Source organism: Manacus vitellinus, unplaced genomic scaffold (assembly GCF_001715985.3).
Source record: "Manacus vitellinus isolate BGI_N305 unplaced genomic scaffold, ASM171598v3 scaffold_8_pilon, whole genome shotgun sequence".
Classification (NCBI taxonomy): domain Eukaryota; kingdom Metazoa; phylum Chordata; class Aves; order Passeriformes; family Pipridae; genus Manacus; species Manacus vitellinus.
In genome coordinates, this window is record NW_021940864.1 from 17,718,125 (window position 1) to 17,738,656 (window position 20,532).

A 20,532-nucleotide genomic window follows, 5' to 3' on the forward strand; every position below is an offset into this window, starting at 1 on the left:
GCAGCACTCATGAGAATTACGTTATCATACAAGCAGATTTTACTGTGCATTGCAAATCTAGACATACACTTTGTGAAGTGCTCTTTAGAAGAGGACTTTTATTGATGTAGTCATATAACAGAGCAAGCAAAAGAACAGAATAGCTTAAACGCCTTTTTAGGCAGATAAGCAAGGCATAGCTCTAGAAACATTATGGAAGGAACAAAGGCAAAGTTCAGGAACATTGTGGGAGCAGGGAAAGCTAAAAAGCTGAAGATGAGAAGAGCACTACACATCTAGCAACAAAATATGGCCTATGCTATTAGAACAGAAACTCAGCATTTCACTAAAAATGTTGTAATAATATAGAATCATTGAATGGTTTGAGTCGGAAAAGACTTCTAAGAATTATCTAGTTCTAATACCACTGCTGTGGGCAGAGACATCTTTTACTTAGATCAGATTGCTCACAGCCTCATCTAACTCAGTTTTGAACACTTCTGGGGATGGACATCTGCAACTACTCTGAGCAACCTCACTCACCTTAGTATGGCTCACCACTGCCATACTAATTCTCATACCAAATAGTTTCTTCCTTCTATCTAATATAATTCTGCCTTCCTTAAGTTTAAAGCCATTACCCCTTGTTCTATTACACTACGAGGCCTGGTAAAAAGTCTCTCTCCACCTTTCTTATGTCTCCTTCAGTTACTGAAGGGTCACAATAAGGTCTCTCCAGAGCCTTCTCTCCTCTAGGCTGAACTGCATCTGAGTGCTCTCAGCCTTTCTTTGCAGGAGAGGTCATCCAGCTCTCAGGTTACTTTCACAGCGCTCTTCCAGACCCAGTCTAACAGGTTCATTTCTTCCTTGTACTGCGGGCCCCAGAGCTGGATGGTGGGCTCTCATGAGAACAGAGTAGGGGGCAGAATCACCTCGCTCAACCTGCTGACCATTCTGCCTTTAATGCAGCCCAGGATACGGTTGGTTTCTGGGCTGCAAGTGCACACTGTCAGCTCATATCCAGTCTTCCATCCACTAGAACCCCTAAGTCCTTATCTGCAAGGCTGCTCCTGATCTATTCTTCACCCAGCCTGTACTGATACTGATGATTCCCCTGATTCAGGTGTCAGACCTTGCACTCAATCCCATCGTACTTCACGAAGTTCACACGGGCTCACTTCTCAAGCCTGTTGAGGTTCCTCTGGGTGGCACTCCTCCCCTCCACTGAATCAACTGTACCACTCAGCTTAGCATCACCTGCAAACTTGCAAGGGTTTGCCAAGGGTGCATTCAATCCCGCTGTCTATGTCTATTAATAAAGATATTTAAGAGTACTTGGTCCCAGTACAGACCCATGGGACATTGTAATCATGTACTACCAAATGGAGTAGAGGAGCAGTGAGGGATCTATAGGGCTGAAAAAGCAAAGGAGATTGAGGGTGGAATTCAGATGCCTAATCACAGGTACCTACACTTCCCCTCAGCACAGACAAATTCTGTGTTTTGTCTCCTGCCACAGCTACAGAGAGGTGAAGGATTCCCCTAGATCCTGCATCATACCCATTGGTCCCATATAGGGTCTTGAATACTGAGAAGTTTTGAGCAGCACTAGATGCCTACATTTGGGCAACTGACTTATCATCATCTCTGAGCTGCTGAAGCAAAACAAAGCAAAGAACATCTGTCAAAGCTGGACTTCTGGCTCCTCTTTCTGAGGTTTAAAATGCAATTAGTCAAGCTGGTTCTTGAGGACATACTGAGCCAAGCACATTTAAAAGGATCTTTATTTTATGCTTATAACTGACTGGTTTCTCTGCACCAGCCAGCAATTGTCCAGTCCCAGAGTTGGCTGAGCAGAGGGGCAGACTGAGCCGGCAGTTCCACAGAGCCATGGAATTGCAACATTCAAGTTTCCAAGTTAAAAAAAAAATTTTTTTCACAAAAAAAAAAATCAAAAAGTAATCTTCACCACAACCTGAGGGACTGAATGAGCAACATTTCATTGTAAACAACCTGTATTTTCACTAGGCAGAAAAAACTCTAAATCTTTTCACTTTCCATACCAAAACAACCCAAGGGAGTTAAGCTCCCCCCAGCTTCTGAAATGACTATTTAACAGTTGTTCTTCTTAAAGAGCTGTAATGCAAGGTGCAGAGAGCTCACAAATCCTGTAGCAACTTAACCAGTTTGTTACCCCATCACTGCAATCCCTGCAATAAGCTCAACAACAAGAAAAAAACGAACAAATAAATCACATACATTAACCTTCACAAACCTTGAATGCACTCCCATTTACACTTTAATTTGTAAACAAACTTAGTTCTCCAGTTAAAAAATTTATTTGATAGAAAAGCAATCACCACAAAGCTATTTAAAAAACACCATCACACACAAACCCCAAAACTTCAGTATACAATTTCATGGGTTCTGCATCTACTATCGTTTCGAGATTGCTAGGGAAGAATGCAATCAAATCTGTATTGCTTTTGCAGTTCTAGTTGAGGGCAGTAGTTTATTTTGGTTTTAACAAATGCAAATTAACTCCCTCAGCAGCTCAAGGTCCACTGTCCCATTATCTGCCATATTGCCTTGTCCCTGCCAAGGCAGTTCTATGTAGCACCTTTGCAAACTGCCAGTGTTTCCATCAACAATTACGACACATTTGAGAACAGAGCATACAAGAGAAGTTCCGCCAGCGAAGCTCATTCTCCAGACATCATCTGTTTGCCTTCCAAATCCTAAATAAAAGAATTTGGAGGTACATGCAGAGGTACACCTCGGCATTACACAATGACAGGACAGAACCTCTAAAACAATATCCTTGCAGTATCGTATCATATATATAGTAGAGTTCACATTTACGTGGTCGGATGCAGTGTGGTGTTTTACAGCCTGCATATAATCTTATACTTTCCAGCATTCAACCCAGAAGCCTGCCAAGTGTTATATTCCACTTGATTTGTCAAAACCAAGACAGGAACAATGTTGCATAAAGACTACAGTCTTACATGGAGAAACATTTAAATGAACAAAAAAAAGTAGTAAGACAAATGAAAATGGTATATCAAGATGCTATCCAGGGACTGCAGTCTGATCATGTGAAACACCAAGGTAACACAGGTTGACAAAAAAGGACAAAAATCAGCATGCCTGAAGTTAAACTTACATTGAATGATCATATTATTCTATCCAAAGTTTTGGGAAAAGATCTTGCAGTTTCTTGACATCAAAATCAGAGGGTACAAGCTAGAAGAAAAAAAATCTGGCACCACAATCAGTAGCAGCATCCTCAGAGCTGTGTTCTCAGGCAGAGTGGGTCAGATGACATTACCACCTCCAGAGGCTACCCAAACATGGAACTTGTATTCCCACCACCATCCCACCACTTATGTCCTTCCTGTCCTTTTCCTTCTTTTAAAACAGAAGAGTTAGCTCCCTGGTGGGGTTTTTTTGTTGTTGTTTGGTTTGGGGGTTTTTTGTTTGTTTGTTTTTTTGGCTATGCTCCTGAAAGCCTCTCAGCAGAAAGGTTCTTTAAAGTATCATCTAAACTTGACAACAGCCTGCTGTATTTGTGAGGTCTTGGTAGCTAAGGCTGCATGATCATCTTTACCCAGAAGTGATGGCACAAGAGTCAACAGCAGATATGAATGCACTACAGTGTTTGCTTTCACTTCTGCACAGTTCTACATTAGCTTTTATTTGCAGAGGCCAAATCAGCTTTCTTGAAGGCAGAAATAAATCAGCTCAAAACTGAAACCTAAATTTTCTGATTTCTCATTTTCTGAGGACAGTCATCATCATCTTCTACAATATTTAAAATTACAATCAAGCAGAAGCCATTTAGTTGCTGGACACACAAATGCAGTCCTTCTCAGCCAGAGAAGCCGACTACGGACATAGAGGCAAGTCAAGTTGAATCACAGACTTCGCTTACTCTAGGATTGCAAAGCAACTTATGAACCACACTATCACTAAAAGAATCAGATCAGTTTTTTCTTCAAATCTGAATTAATCTACTCCAATGCCTCTTTCAAGAAGATGGCCATAGTTCCTACATTTCAGAAACGCAGCAGAGTGAAAATATGAGACACCAAGTGTGACAGCAAGCAAATGGATGACCAAAACCATGCAGACTCTGGGAGTTTTCTGTCTTCTAGTTCCTCAAAGAGATGATAATAATTAGTACACAACACTAGCATGTGTAGATCAGACAGTAGTAAAATTAAAAATCCTTCTGTATGCTTAATCCTGAGACCTTGCTTTAGTATACCATTTCCTTGAGCTTAGAGATTTTGTAGCGTAAGAGTTTTAATAAAAAACAATCCTCAATCCTTTCTTTCTGTAGTCAATATTGGGCCATTTTATCAGACATTCCACTCTGCAAGTCTCTCAAACACACAAACTAGTAATTTTCCCCAATTCTCTCTCCAAGTATTTTAATTAGGTAAGAAATAAAATGAGTGAGCAACTTCCAACCCATTTCAGGATCATGTTCACAGCAGCTCACTGTTCTCCCCATACCTTTACATTCTTACTTCTGCTGCATTAACTTTGCATACATAATATTCAAATAGTTAGTCCCCCTTGTGCCCAGAGATCCTGGCACTGACTGCAGAAGTTGAATCAGTAACAAAGGATCTGCATTAGTTCTGCAAGGCAATCCCACATGCTACCATGCTTCTACCCCCAAATAGTAGCAAAAGAGAGGAACTCAAATGCAAGATTTAACTTCTACTTTTCCAAAAGTTTATCCCTACCCCATCCTCAGGCCACTTTTAGCAGGCTTTGATCTTCATCACTGGAATCTCACAACATCATTTTCCACTATGTGGAAAATCTGTTTATTTTCTTCATTCAGAATCCATACCAGCTCCAGGACTGGATCCTACTTCTTTACTTCAGTCAGGTAGCACAGCCTTCAGCCCTGCAGGTCTGCTATGGCAACAGCCAGTCTGAAAGACAGTCATAATTCTCCACAGAAATCAGCCTGCCTCCTCCTCAGCCCTTCTTTCCTTTCCATACTCTCACAGAGGTATTTGTAGCTAAAGCGGTTTGTGGTTTAAGCTACAGAATTGAAATGTGATTGTGTTGATGTTAAAGCTGAGGGGACTTCCACTTTTCCCCACTCTTCCTTAGTGGCACCTTCAAAAGAAAGGGGAAACTGAGCAAGAGCAAGATTGCTGTTCAGGAAGCAAGTACACTGGTTTTCAGAAAGCAAGAAAGAGGATAAAGCCCAAGGGAGAAAACTTCATAAGCCAAGCAAAGAAAAACATGCAGAGAGCTTCAAGTAAGCTGCCTAGGCTAGACAAATGGAAACATGGAAGAGAGAGCTGCTTCTCCAGTCAAGTCCCTAAATTATTCATTTTGAGGAAAGTCAAGTTGTGCACAAAGCTTCCCCTCCCTCAGCTCCAATTTAAAAAGTACTGAAGGAAGCAGTGACCATGCAGTAATAAAGCTGAGAATGGATAGGTCACTTAAAGGAATTAAACTCATTCCATGTTAGTAGTTTCACAGCTACATATTTCCCTTTCTGACATTTACTTTAAATCAAGCAACACTTGTAGGAACAGAATAGATTCACAGAGAAGATGTTAGAGAAAAAACACAGGAACTTAAGTAGCAGAGTCTTGACATGTTCCCTTTTCAGAGGAAAAATCTGCAGAGTTAACCTGCTCTGCAAAGGACTTATGTTTTACATCTTAGTTCATCTTTAGGATGTTCATCTTCTGGAGCACTGAGTCATCTTACAATGTAACTATTTGCATTTAAAGCAGCATAAACCAGCACTACTGTTGAAAGCAGTGGTTTATCTGTCCCTAGAGAAAGGTGATTTTTCTCCCCCACATTTCACTCCCCTCTTCTCCTTATGCCACCATAAGCACTCATAACATCAACACTGTAGGGCAGACAACCAAACTCTCCAAAGAAAAATTAAATGGGAAAAAAAATGTTTGAGAGAATAAGAGTTGCTGTGAAGCAGAGACAAATGCAGCACAGTTCACAGCAAGGTATAAGAATAATCTTAATTATCCACCACATTAGAAGTAAGAGGAGCCTGAAGTAAAGTCCTCATAGCATATAAAATGAACTACCTGTATAAAAATGTTAAGCTAGGAGTTGAACGTATTACTCAAAGAAGCAAAGATTTGAGGACTTCAGCAACTGGAGAAATAGCCTTTAAGTTTTCCTCATCTGCGCTCCCACTGTGCAGGTCGTGATTTTTCACCTTTTGCAACCATAGTGACCTTGATAACAAAGCCATCGATTTCCCCCCTAGCGCCTTCTAGAACCTCACAGCAACTGCCCCATCTCTCACACACACTAGTTTAACCAGAAGATACCATTCAGAAACAGTTCTAATCTTGAACTTGAAGAATCCAAGTGATGGAGAATCCACTGCAACCTTAGGTAAGCTGCTACTGTGGTTGATCACCCTCACTATTGAATTCTCCACTTATTACTGGTCTGAGTTGAAATTCCCAAGCAAATAACTTTCCTTAAAAGCAACAACCTCGCAAAACACAAAGTATGGCACAATAGTTTTAATTAATAAGATAGAAATTACATAATTACATTATGCCTGACTGAATTTTCCTTAGATAACAAGTTGGTTAATATTTATGAAGTTAGATAATTTTTCAGTTTTTTCACAACACTGTTGGATGAGTCTCAGATTAAACAGCTAATAGTAACTAGTGAAAGCAAACACAAATTGAATTTTTCATAGATTGCAGAGCTCTAGAGCAGAGTGTTAGCATGGTACTGAACAGCAGCAAAGGAGAGTCCAGGCTCCTCCACCCCACCACCATCATGAATGAATTGGTTTCTGACAAAGGAGCCAGTTGTCCTTGGCCCAGAGCCACAGACTTGTCAGATACTTTAACCTTCATTAGTATTTTTTAAATGGTTGGTTTGTACTTGTTGCCATCAGCTTCCTTACCTTTTTGTTATATATAATTGCGGGAGTTATTTTAGCCAGCCCTTCAATTTCTTACAAGAATGGTTTAAGTTATTACAGAAGACAACTACACAGCTGGAAGTACTGGGGACACTATCAGCATCACTATCACCTCAGAGTTACAAGTATTTTTGCTTTTATATGATAATATTTTCTTTTCACGTAATTTTCACTCTTTCAGTTTTACAGCTGAAGATGGTAACTTACATTTTTTTCCTGCTTTTTCAATTAGGAGGAATGAATTGGGTAAACAAGCCAAATTCTGTAGATGAAATTCTGCAGTATCAGGGCTGTAGATCACATCTGCTTCTAGAGATTGGTAAAAGCTTTCACGCCTGACTACCTTGCCCAAAAAAGTAAGTCTGTTCCTCACAGCCACCAAAAGTAGCACACTGTTATATTACAGACAACAGTCCCTCTTATGCCTGAAGTCTTTTTTTTTTTCTTTTTCAGTGTAGATTTTGAGGGCAGAAAGTTCACTGAAACATTGAGGTTTAAAATAGGTAAATAAGCCACTGTATGTGAAATTTCTGCTCAAACATTACCCCAGTCACACATGCATGTGTGCATATACACTCCCCACTCCCCTTCCAAAGCACATAGAAAATAATCATTACATGTCTCATTGCCTTTTTCCTCTCTTATTGTCTTCTTCTCCCCCCCTTAGAGAGTGCATGTGGAGTCAAGGAAAATATGACTCAAAGCACAGGACCTTCAGAGGATCCACAGTATAAAACAATAATAGTCTCTATTCACTTTCTGACTTTAATTACTGCCCACATTTCTCAGCTGTCTTATCCGCCTTTCTTACACATACACGCACATATAATACTCAAATTTATTTTTACATTATATCTTGCAGAAACGCAGCAAATCTCAATCTAAGATTAATATCTCCAAAGCTGTTGAGATGCTCTTGCACTTTAGTTAGAAGAGCACATTTTAAAAGAAACTCACTACACAGCTTCTCTCTCCACAACTTATTACGCTTTCACTTAGCTCTCAACAGGCTGAAAGCAATCATCAATACTCCTTAAAAATAATAACAAAAAAGATAAAATAAAAACTAAACCACAAAATAAACCAAGTTATTCTTCATCATTAAGTAATAAAATCACAAATTTTAAAACCATATGAAGGACTAGTTAGGAGATCAGACAGACCTTTAAGATTGACATGGTACATAAACACCACAGAATATGCTGCAGTTAAGATTTTACCAAGTGAGCAAAATATTGTTATTATCCACGTAGAATTAAACGTACTAAGTGGAAAAGAAAGGAAAGGTCAATTCTGATCATATTCTTAAAGTCCATAGCCAAAACCAGGCTAGAAATGGCAGGTACACGAAAAATTCTATGTTCCAACAACTTGCAGGAACAGCTTCTGTTGAGGTCACTGTAAGATGCACCCTCCTCCTTTACGGCAACCAAAATTTATTTAGATTCAGCGAGTAAGTGTTTGTGCATGCAAATCTTCCACAAAATCCTTTATTCATCAGTCTCCAACTATTAAAATGAGCAAGTCACAAATTCTTTAAGTTACATCCTTTACAATTCCTATCTCCAAAATGAAGGCTCATTTAGCTACACAGTGTTTAAAAAAGGAGCAGGAAAATAGAAAAAAAAGGACATTTTCAATAGCTTTTCAAAACAAAAAAAAATTCAAATGCTCATCACTACAACTTCATGAGACTCCAGCTGAGTCCAGAATCTCTCTAGGCTGATCACTATATAAACAAATGTTGGGCTTTTTTGGGGAGGGGGAGGGGAAATAAAAATCCTAAAAATCTTGGTCTTAACTGGAGTTGTTCAGAAGCGTCCACTTCATGGAATTCAAGGGAGGAAACAACACAACCAAAAAAGGCAGTAACTCACTACATGGAGGACAGGAAGACAACACTGGCCAGAGCTGGGACATGCTCCCTGGAGAAGCCCATTAGACGAGCAGCTTGGGCAACCGCACAAACACACAGCAGACAGGACAGCTTGTCTGCTTTGTTTCTACCACAACTTTTAATGGAAAGGACACTAACCCACAGAACATCTCTCTTGTCAGATTACTTGGACCAGAAATAGTCAAAAACTTAAGAAGGCGCCAGGGTGGAGGAAGAGACAGATGAGAGGGAAAAGAAGGTTAAAGAGAAAACGATTTAGTCAAAACCAAAGTAAGCTGACACTTTCCATTCCCTACTGTTCAAATAGTTTCTTTTCCAGTTTGGATCATAAAACTAAATAAAAGATAAGCATTGCAAAATAAGCGCAAAGGAGTTAGATCACAATGGTAGTGGAAGTTGAACGTTTCCACGTCTGCTGCTTGTCATCTTGTACTTGACAGCGTTCCAAGCTTGTTACAAATTTGCTATGAAACTATCTTCTCCTTTCCCAATGACATAGTCTGCTGTCCATGTTGTCTTTCACAAAATACTTTTCTTCTGTGCTGATCACAGCTGTCCATTGAGCAGGATACAGATACTTTGAACAATGTAATAAATCTAGTTTTTACCAGAATCTGATTTTGCTCCAAATATTTCCAGCATGACAAAACTAGGCGAAAGAGGGGAGAACAGCTATAAATTAAAAACAAACCAAAAAGCTCCAGAGACCATAAAGCAGCATCAACATAAAGATCAGCATCTCAGATGTAATTTGGGGACAAGAGAAAGTATTTGGAATTCAAGATTTTTATACAAGTTCTTTCTAGCACACTAACTGGAAATTCACTTTCTCCTTGATCAGTCAGTAAAGGCTCTCTCTCCTTCCCCTTCTTTAAGTACAGGCATATTCATTAATTACTTGAGCATGTGAATCTTCTTTAAACCTTTACTTAAGCATTATGCCGAGCAGTCAGATTGAATGGCAAAGCCAAGATTAAAGAAGACTGTAAATCTTTTGGTTGAAGAAAAACTGTTGAGTATTTTCAAAGAAAACAGGGGACACCACCCAGCAATGATTAAAGCCAGGCTGTGAAACAAGCTGCTGAACCTCAGAACTCTACATGTAAGGGGCAATACAAAAGACAGATATGAAGGAAACTAATCAGTGAAAGCTTGAGCAAGTAGAAAGTTAACCTCATGAACTATAAATGATGTTTACATTAGCTTCATTCTCCCAATATTACAGACTAAAAGTTCCCTAAATAGGATGTGTAGCATCAACAGCTTAGTTTGTTATGAAGTGACTGGTTCTAAAGAATATACTGCTTAACAGTACAAATAGTCTCAATGAAGATGTCTACCGTGCAGCTCTAGCCCCTCCTCCCCCAGCAATCAATTATACAGGAACTAAGAACATTTTCAGACAGTCCTTCAACCCCAGCTCAATATAAAAAGCAATTCATACTCCACTTTCATACTTATAAACTACTTTCTTTAGCTATTAGGTATTTCCAAGGCACCCATCACATTAGTATGCAAGCACACAGATTTGGTGAATTAAGTGCACATAGAAAAAAGCACTACCAGTCCTTCCCCATAATAGGTATTTGGAAGGGGTCTTTTTACTCAATGGATTACAGCAACATGCACATGTGGCCATCCTATTTTATTATTAAAAGCAAGAGTGACAACAGCTCCTACTTTCTATGCAAAACAGAGGACAATATAGTAAACCATTTCCCTATTCAAAAATTAAAACATAAACCCACAGGAATGTTACTCACCTGACTCAATCTCTCCAAAATGAAGAGAATAATATATTAAAAGTCTGCAAGTTTAAATATTTCTGTGTCAGATAGTCAAAGGAAAAAAGCAAACAACCCCCCTAAGCCCAAACCTGGACATTTTTCATCATCTATCAGCCGCAAGATTTCCCACCAGTCTGTTTCTTTTCTCACCTGACTATTCCATTTGCTATTTCTGGAAGAAAGCCTTTGTCTGCAAGTGCAGGCACCATATAAGCCAAAAAAAACCCACAAACCTCTAACAAACAACAGCTTATGAGTGAGCCACAAGTTACAGTTTGGCCAGATTCCTCGCCACCAACAGCCATTGTCTTGGATGGCACATCTCTCTTGACTGCTCAGACTAACCATGACTACTATACCAACAAGGTAGACAGCTTGTTACCCACCTTCTCTTTTTTCCTGTGTAAAGAAGTCAGAGCCCCAGCCTCAAAGAGGGCCCTAACTGCTTTCTGTAGCTGAAAGCAGGCACTTCCCACCCATCCTGCCACAGAAATTACTGTTTTCTGTTGAAAACAAGAAACATTTTATCCTGAACAGGTTTTGAAAGAGTTTCCCCACAATACACCATACACACCCCTCAAAACAAACCAGCAATGACAAAAAAAACCCAAGCCCCTTGCTATCTTCCTTCTAGGAAAGGAAAAAGCATCCTGGAAGATCATCATAAAGATCCAAAGAAGAGAATGCTGTTCACATTTTACACCCTTTTGCTAAAACCAAGAAGAAGTAATCAAAGCTGCACTAACTCAAGGCTTCTTTTACAGAAAATTAACAGTCTGCAACTGTAACAGCTTCCTCTAGAATTATATGTAGGGGAAGAGATTATTTGCCCATTTCCCTACTCACAATGTTTAATTGCTGGTGTGATCATGTAAAGGCCTATTTGAGTCCAATCAGCTGATTGTAAGTCTACTGTATGGAGATTTATTGGACCTTTACACCTTGAAAAAAGCTTTGATTGGTGAAATACTACATGCAAATTCAGTTTATAGTTAATTAAGAAAGATGAACAGTGGCAGAGGGCAAAAGAAGGCAGGAGTGAGCAGCAAGATGAAAGCTTCCTTCAACCATTAGAGGATGTCCCAACACTCATTTACTCTAAGAAGCAAGAAGCCAAACAGATTAGGAAATACATGAGTAAATAACTAGGAGGCCCTGCTTGAGCAAGAAGGTTGAACCAGTTTACGTCAAGAGGTTCCTTCCAACCTCAGCCATTCTGTGGTTCCAGCCCTGAGACACCAATATTATTTAAACATAAAAACAAGGGGGGAGGATGCAGCTTTCAACTCCAGCTTTGTTTCCTGCAGCAAGGCCATTAAGTTAAGAGTTCAAACTATTAAACTGGCATTCCTTTATCATTACATCTCATTAGTAATAAAATCAGTTTTATTCTACAAAGCTTTAATAGCCTCATTCATTACCACCAGGTGTCTTAATCCCCAAAGAGCAATGAACAAATACAGAGCACACTGAATAGTTACAGAATAATTATTCTAAATAGTTATAGAATAATTATTCTAAAGATATCTTCTAATGCAAGTTTATCCTTTAACTAAGTTAGTTAAAAGATAAAATTGCTGCTCCTTTGATGCCCATAGAGAGCAAAGCTGAGTGCAACTGAATGCAGGTTTTTGAAGTTTCCAGTGTCATCTTTTAGCTCAATTCAACTAATAAACAGAATTGCCAAGATGGAGACTTAAAGCACATCTATCACAACAATAAATGTGTTGGAACTTAGTTTTCTGAAATACTGTTCAAACAGGATATTTGTCACCATCTTTATATCTGAAAGCCATCTGTGCCATCTCTGTGATGCTCTGTGTTTCCTTTAGAGAAAGGGACATGTTAATATATAAACATAATAAACATACATATTAAGAATTCAGGGCTTTTTGAAAGAGGTCCACTACAAACACATCTTAATTTACTTGATGTGCAATTCATAACTACACAGCGTCATTGTAAACAGAACATAATGTCTTGTCTTTTTTTCCAGAGCGTACTCTGCCTGCAGTGCCACCAAGTTTAAAAGGAGTGGTATCTTTTTGTTATTCTTACAGTGATGCATTTCAAATGGCACTTAATGAATTTGTCTTCATTAAGAAACAGTAACGGAAAGAGCAGTATATTACAGGGCATCACAGCATCTGACAAAAGCAAAGACCAATTGCTATTTCAAATAATTTAGATTAAATACTACATGTTTAATTTTCCCATTTCAAGGAATAAAAACTAAAAGCTTCATTCATTCTGCATGACTAGCTTTTTACAGCAGAACATTTTTATTTGGCAGGAATGGGATCGAAGAAGGCAGATGCAGATTGACCTAACTGAGCATCATTGATCCAGCGATACACAGTTGTAAATCTTATTTGTAACCCAATATCCACAAAACGTTTAGAGGTGACTTAGGTGAAAGTGTAGGTGTTTTTACAGGGTCCGGTTCCTTCCAAAACAGCAGTAGTAACTCTAGTGATACTAGGGCACATGAGGCAAGCTGTTACCTTCCTAGATGTTGGGGTTTCCCCCACACTTTTCACATACTGAGAGAGAGGGAAAAATTCAAGCACTGATGCCTAGTCTCTCATCCTCTTTGAAAGGCACGAAATTCGGATTTCTATGTACAGAACATATCAGCACAATGATCAGTCTGTAGAGAAGTCACAGCCAGCCATAAAGGCAACAGGTTTCTGTATTTTGCAAACTTGACAGGTACTTTGCTCTGACACTCTATTCTAGCTTTCAAGGTGCTTACTCAGTCTGAACAACACAAAGGTCACACTGGGATGAGTAAATTAGTAATTTCATAAAGTAGTACTTAAATACAGCATTCTCTAACCTATAAACCAAGATTTTTGAGTTTCCTGGTTTCCCCCTCCAATCAGGCATAAAGACATCTGATATTTGGCAATGCTTCTCTACACCCAACCCTTTCCGCATATCAAAATGAATTACAGCAACTCTTCAGTAGCCTTTGTACAACACTCTAGACATGTCAAAGGAGCAAACAAAGTTATCAATTTCCATCTTGAAGAAAACCTATGAAGAGTCTACTGCATAGCCAGGAGTCTGTGCATATCAGGAAATTAATCTTAAGATAGAAGCCTGCAGATATCAGCCATGTCAGTCTCTCCCAGAAGGCTCACAAGGCAGTAATTACTACTTTTTCACACTGCAGCATAATAGTGACATTAACTCCATACTTCAGAATTTCTTCCAGGCAGCTGCAGAAGGAGAAAACTAGACCAGAAACACCACCCAAAGGGAGCAAGTTTTCTGCAATTGCTTTATCTGCCAAAGTTCAGAGTTAGACTCTTTTACAGGAGGGGGCAAAAAAAAATAAATCTGCTGTGTTGCTGACAACACACATGGCACACTGTACCTAGGATTTATCTTCCACTCAACAAAAAGCTAAGAAAGAGCCAAATATCACAGAAGGGTGCTAGTCAAAAGTCAAGAGGAAGGTTAGTCTAATGACTGCAACCCTTTCCCAGAGATAGGGCTTCAGAGATGAATGGCAGCACAGATACAAGATTTAGCCACATCCACCAAGGCTCCTGCTAACACAGACATCAAATGCTTTCTTGTATGCATTCTGCATACATGGCCTTGAATCTAGGTTAGAAACAGTCTCCCCATGTAATTCAGCACAAACCCTTCACCCTTTCTTCTCTCCATTAAAAGCTGACTATCTCATCTTGAAAAAAAACTAAAGACTTGGTCGTAAGATCCCTGCAATTGCAAGGACATACCATATCCCCTCACCTACTATCCTCCTAATGCCCTATACAGTGACAGGAAACATCAAAGAAAAAAAAATGTTCTAGAATGCTTTTGAAGTTCAGTTCTGTTTTAGGGTGGGTTTCTGGTTTTGTTTTGGTTTTTTTGGTTTGTTTTTTTTTAAGGTGGTCACAGGTCTTGACACCTATCAAGGTAATCCTCTGATTTATTTGCTCTAAGACGTTCTTAGAGGACTGGGTCCCCCTTGCTGCAGTTGACAAGTCACCTACTTGTCATCTGTATTTTATATTCCCCAATTGCACTCTATATTGTCATGCAGTCCAATTACACTCAGGGCTCTTTCAGATGTCAAGAAAGATTGATAAAAGTTGATAAAAGACATGAGACGTCCGAAATTTGACTCAGTCTGGTCAAATGAAAAACTCTTTGACACTCAGTTGCAAAAACGTTGAGCTGCAATGAAACAATTAGAATATGCTTTAAACAAACAAACAAAAATTTCAGTTTTCATAATGAAATAATACATAAGGATGAATTGCATCCAGGAGATGTTGGCCAACACCATGAGCAGTGAGGGCTGTTAACTATGGAGCAGAAAGGGACTTGGGGATCCTGGTCAATGGCAAGCTGAATATGAGTCAGCAGTGCCCTGGCAGCCAGGAGGGCCAACAGTGTCCTGGGGGGCATCAGGCAAAGCATTGCCAGTCAGTCAAGGGAGGAGATTGTCCGGTTCTATTCTTCACTGGGGCAGCCTCATCTTAAATATTATGTGCAGTTTTGGGCACTACAATATAAGAAGGACAATGAGAAAGCAGGTTTGCTTTCCTAAACTTCTCCCACAGTGCAGCAGAGAACACATAAGAGCAGCAACAGAGCAACGGAAAGGGCAGCAACAAACAACAGCTAAAACCACACTTCAAGACTAGAATGCAAGTTTCAAAAATTGTCCTGAAGGCAAAGAAGGCACTGGAAGACTAGCAGGGCATGTGAGCAAGCAGGACAAGGCAAGATCACAACAGGTGAATGTAGATGAGCTCAAGGGACAGACGAGCATAAGACAAAAATACGGTAATTGGAAATGCCAGCATAAAACAATTGAGGAAAAAGATGGCGAGAGGGTGAACTAACAATGAAATGCAATCAATTTCAAGAAAAATAGCAGTCAATACCAGACTGCAATAAGGCAGCAATCCATTAACAATCAATTATGGTGAAACAGCAATAAAATGTAGTCAGTAAAATGACCAACTGAAGGAACTATTCTTTTCCACATGTATAAACTACAATTTCCCCTACCCAGTTACCATTTTTTTGATTGTTCATTCGATTAAATTACGCCCATGTCTTTTCTATACATAACTGCAGTATTTAAGAAGACATACTTGAACCCCCTGCGGGGGCTGTTCACAAGGTTTCATGTAAGCATTTGTGAAAGAGTTGTTTATGTTATCACTGTACTAATTCATTCACAAGCATCAGAGGGCAGCGGGAGTTGCTTGTCTTTTTAAGACAGTAAGACCATAAAGATTAAGAGGAAGACAACTGGTGCAAATCCACTCATTCTCCACAAAGATGTGCCACACTGTACCCCAGAAACACTGGCAGGCTTACTGAAGTTCCAGTAAAACTGCAGGGAGTTCTTCCTTGCATGGATCCATATCCATAGCAGTTAAGAGTACAGTCATCTACTTTCCTCCAGCAGTGGAAGAGGTGGGGTTTCCATTTCTGTGCTTACAAACCACAGATTATGATGATGCTGCAACTTTACCTGGAGATTCTCCTCCTGCCTACGAAGATCAACATGCATTTCACAAACATTCACCCCAAAGGATCACCGCAGTGCAGCGATCACAGGTCAGTGTGGTTGAAATTTATAAATACCAGTCTCCAACACTGAAAAAAAAGAGGCATCAAAGAGCAGTATTCAGCCACCAACAGCAAACTTTCTTCACCTGTTATAAGTTGCTGCATATAAAACTATGACATTTGAAGGGGTTACCTTCCATTTGACAAGCTAGAGAACCCTTGCTACTGTTTTCCCTATTCCTCTTCTAATGGGAAGCATTGGATAGAAGCAATAAACTTGGTCTTTTTTTTTTTTTTGGTAGCTAGGTTAGGAAGATTTATTTATTTAAAGGAGTTCCTGTCTGATATTTTAATTCAGGCTCACAAGAAAAAAATATTGTAGAGTTTAAATAAAAGGTCTCTTATCTATTGAGCTGACAACTTTTTTTCCAGAAACAGAGACATCCCTGCAATTGTGTACACTTACTTTTGTTAAGACACAAACTAATAGAACTGATGTACTGCACCAAGGAAACGTCAGCAGTCAGCCTTGGCGGCAGTACCTACACTGGTTTACCACAGAGAAAGAAACACAAAAGCCTTTATTGAAAGAAGCCAAACAAAAACATAACAGCTTTCATTTCCCTACAGCATCACAGAAGGAAACAATCAGTTTTGAAAAGGACTTTTCCAAGTTATAAACTAGCGAAGGCCCTGTGATTTCAGAGATAACAGCTCCTCCTGGTGTGTCCTCTCAAGTAACTGGCAATCAATCAATGCAGCAAATTAAAGCCCTATTTAGTCTGACAGACTAACAGAAACAGGATATGATACAATACCTTTAAAAATCTGTTTGACAGCCAGCAGACAACTGTTTATGCTTTGTATATCAGGCCCAGTTTCACTAAACTTTATCCCAGCTATAGAGCTACAACTTTTGGAGGGCAGGAGTTTTAGTTTTGCAAAGCTCTATCACTTCCATCACTTTGAGAATACAAGTTTTCTTCTCACAGAAGACAGCTACATGCACTTGTACAGCCATGAAACATGTCCTTCCGTGCCCAGATGCATCTACCTGCACTCTACCTCAAATACTTTTGTCCAAACTCTTTCAGATTGCTGCCTAGTCTGGGCAGGAGGCAGGATGGTGCATGTGGAGTGGTGCTGATGCAGTAATGGCAAGAGAATTATGGGGAAGGTGGCAGAATTTAAGAGCTGCTTCATGAACTTAAACTTTCCTGGAAAAGATATCAGAGCTTTAAAACAATGCCAAGGGCCAAGTAATTTTGCTGGGTGAAATACAGTCCATTCCTTTGGCCTGGGTTGGAAGAGACCTTAAAGATGATTTAATTCCAAACTCTCTGCCATGGGCAGGGATGCCACACACTACACCAGGTTGCTCCGAGCTCCATCCAATCTGGTTTTGAACACTGCCAGGGATGGGGCATCCACAGCTTCTCTGAGCAACCTGTCCCAGTGCCTCACCACACTCACATTTCCCTAATATCCTATCCTCTTTCGGTTTGGAACCAATCCCCTTGTCCTGTCACTACATGCTCTTGTCCTAGGCTCCTTAAGCCTAAAATGTCATATGCCATCTCTGGTCCTCCCCAATGTAGTTATGTTTGGGATATAACAAGTAAGTATCTCCTTTTTAGCTTGTATAACCAGATTTGCTATGTTAGGCCATCTGTCTTTGTAGCAAACACAGTCACTAGCTTTATAAAATTACAGTTGTTTCTAAAAAAAAAAAAAAAAAAAAGGTAAAAGCAAACAACAACCCACACACACACATTGTTTTATGAATACATAAAGGTTTTAGTCATTTGGGATAGTAATTTAATCTGTATTGAATTACTTAATAGGACAATCATCTAATTTAAGTTTTACACCATACTAATATAGTCATGAATTTAAGTAGCCTACAAATATTAAGTTTTTAAGAATCTGGCCATACTCCTGGGAAAGAAGCCCATTACCTAGAAACCAGCCAAGTATCCTTGAATAATTACTTAGACAAGGTAGCCCAGTGTCAGACCTTGTCTGTTAACCCTTTCCTCCACTACTTTCTATACCTCTGTCAGTACATGCTGCTGAGACTGGTCTGGCATATTTTGATTTGCCGAGAGCAGGCAACAGCTTTATGCAAGCTTCTGGGAAAGAAAAGGAGTAACTCCGAACTTCCAGCCAACCTAAGTATGAAGGGGGTTTATCCTATTAATAAAGATGTAGTTCAACTCCCCATCCTTGCTTCTGAAAGGAGTCACTAGCTTCCACGTCACTTTTCTATTTGTAACATCCACATACCCTTACACTCTAATTAATGTTGATATTGACGCGAGTGCTCTTCTATTCCCATACCAGAGCACTTCAGAAATAAGAGGTGAGGAGATCAAAAGATGTGTAACCTTTCCACTGAATTCATCTGCACTTCCACTCAGGTGCCTGTATTACTCACATTTAGGCTCTGGAACAGAAGCACCAGGGTAGTCTGAAGAACAGAACCCCCAGCTAAGAATTGTGGCACAGCTCCTTTCTGCTCTTCACTGACATTTAAACTACTTTCTTCAAGATTATCTTATCAAACCTTTGAGCATTAAGTACTACACAGACAACCGGGATGCAAAATCCAAATCCAATAGAGAAGTGGATGGTAGGGAACCAGTGGCCAGCTGTGTGTCAGCTCTCTCAGCATCAGGGCATCGCTCTTCAAGGCCAAGCAGGTAAAGGACACAGGCTTGTCATTAGTAGTAAGATTCTGCAGTGCAGCCATGTGCTACCAGCTCTCAGTCATTTTATTATCCTTAATGCTGTAAGGAAGATCTAGACACTTATTAAGGAATTTCCAGTCACCCTGCATTTAAGATGATGGCATGTAAGCAGCACAAGCTCAGATAAAAACTCTGGACTTAAATTTTTCTTCCTTCTACAAACATTCTCAGCTTACTCTTCTTCCCTTTCTCACTTTTTTGAGGAGTTGATGGGAGAGATAGGGAAGGCCAAAGTAAAACAGCAGTCACAGCACCGATAAAATACTTCTTCCCCCAACTCTGTATTAAATTATTCTACCTTCCTCTCACATCTGTCTTGTGTATTTAAACCAGAAGACCTCGCAACTGACTGTTTTTTAACCAAGATTTTACTACCCAGTACTGGGTTTCAGTTTACCTTAAATATTACCTCTAACACTATTCTAAGTGGAATTAGAACAAAGAATCTGGATAGCCAAGATCTCGTGCTTTCGTACAGTTAGGATTGAGCAGAGTACTTCGTACAGTTTCTCAGAATACAACAAGCACCACTACTCTAGAGAAGTTGTCAGATAAGACCCTCTAGTGTCAGAAAAGGCTATAAAAGTACACATTTTATTGCATGATTGAAGTCATAGTGTTGAGGGCAGAGAAGACTCTTTCTTCTCACCTGCCCCCAGTTCTGCATCCAGCTAAAGGAGACCTCTTTGCTAGAAAAGGTACTTCACTTCGATTCTCTACCACTGCTATCCCTACCATTAGTTTACTCTGTGGTACAAGCTCAGGTTGCTCAGTGCCTTATCCTGTCAAATACCAAACACCTCCCCAGGTGGAGTCTCTCTGGGCCTCTCTGGGCTCCCATTTCAGTCTTATCATCTTCATGATGAAGAGATTTCCCTAACTAGAATCTTCTCTCATGCAAATTGTGCCTGTTGCTCCTTTAAGGGCCTGAAGTAGATAGCAAGGAAAACAAACCCACCAAAAAAAAAAAACCAAAAACAAACAACCCAGAAGTCAATACATAAGACAATCCTACAGACTTAGATCTAGTTGGGTATTAAACAGATCCTTAGTGCTGTTCTGTGTAAATCTGTAACCTCAAAAACTTTTAGCAACTGAAAAGGAACCGCATAGGCAGTACATTTGGTTACACTGTCCTTTCCTTCACCTCTGGAGCCCACAACCTCCACTTCGAGCCTGTCCTTGTTCTCCCTATAGCAGTAGCCTCCTGCTGCCACCTCCAACGCTGTAACCTCCATCCGTCCCCACCAGCCTCTTGTTTTTTTCTGTCCCCAATCCACCAAATCGCAGTCAGCTTTCTCCGTTCATCACCCCTTCCTTCATTCTCTCCCTCTTCCCCATCGCCAACCCTTGCTCTTCACACAGATTACATTTTGTTTTCCCAGCCTCGCGCTGTGTCACAGCCGACCCTACAATCGCCCGCCACGACCCTGCTCTGATTTTCCCACGGCACTACATTTGTTCGACAAAACAGACACGCGTGTTATTTCCTGTCGGTAACGGGGGGAGCGTTACCTCGAGGGCAATGCCCTCGCAGCAGCAGCATCTCCTCTTCTTTTCTCACTCCGTTCGCCTTAAACCCAAACTCGCCTCCCTCCCATCCCCGATTCCCCG

The 20,532-nt window shown here is 40.0% G+C and overlaps 1 protein-coding gene across 2 annotated transcripts in view; it reads right to left on the bottom strand.

Annotated features, from left to right (window-relative positions):
- Positions 1-20,466, bottom strand: part of GLP1R (glucagon like peptide 1 receptor) — an 86,572-nt gene extending 66,106 nt beyond the window's left edge. The window contains exon 1 of one of the 2 annotated variants that reach the window (XM_018085365.2): positions 20,434-20,466. Coding sequence is in view for 1 of the 2 variants with exons in the window: in XM_018085363.2 (XP_017940852.1) it covers positions 16,131-16,169 (39 nt within the window). In the remaining variant the exon portion in view is untranslated. Of the gene's footprint in view, positions 1-16,130; positions 16,244-20,433 lie in introns of those variants that run through there. The other variant, XM_018085363.2, reaches the window with a different exon arrangement.
- Positions 20,467-20,532: the final 66 nt, after the last annotated feature.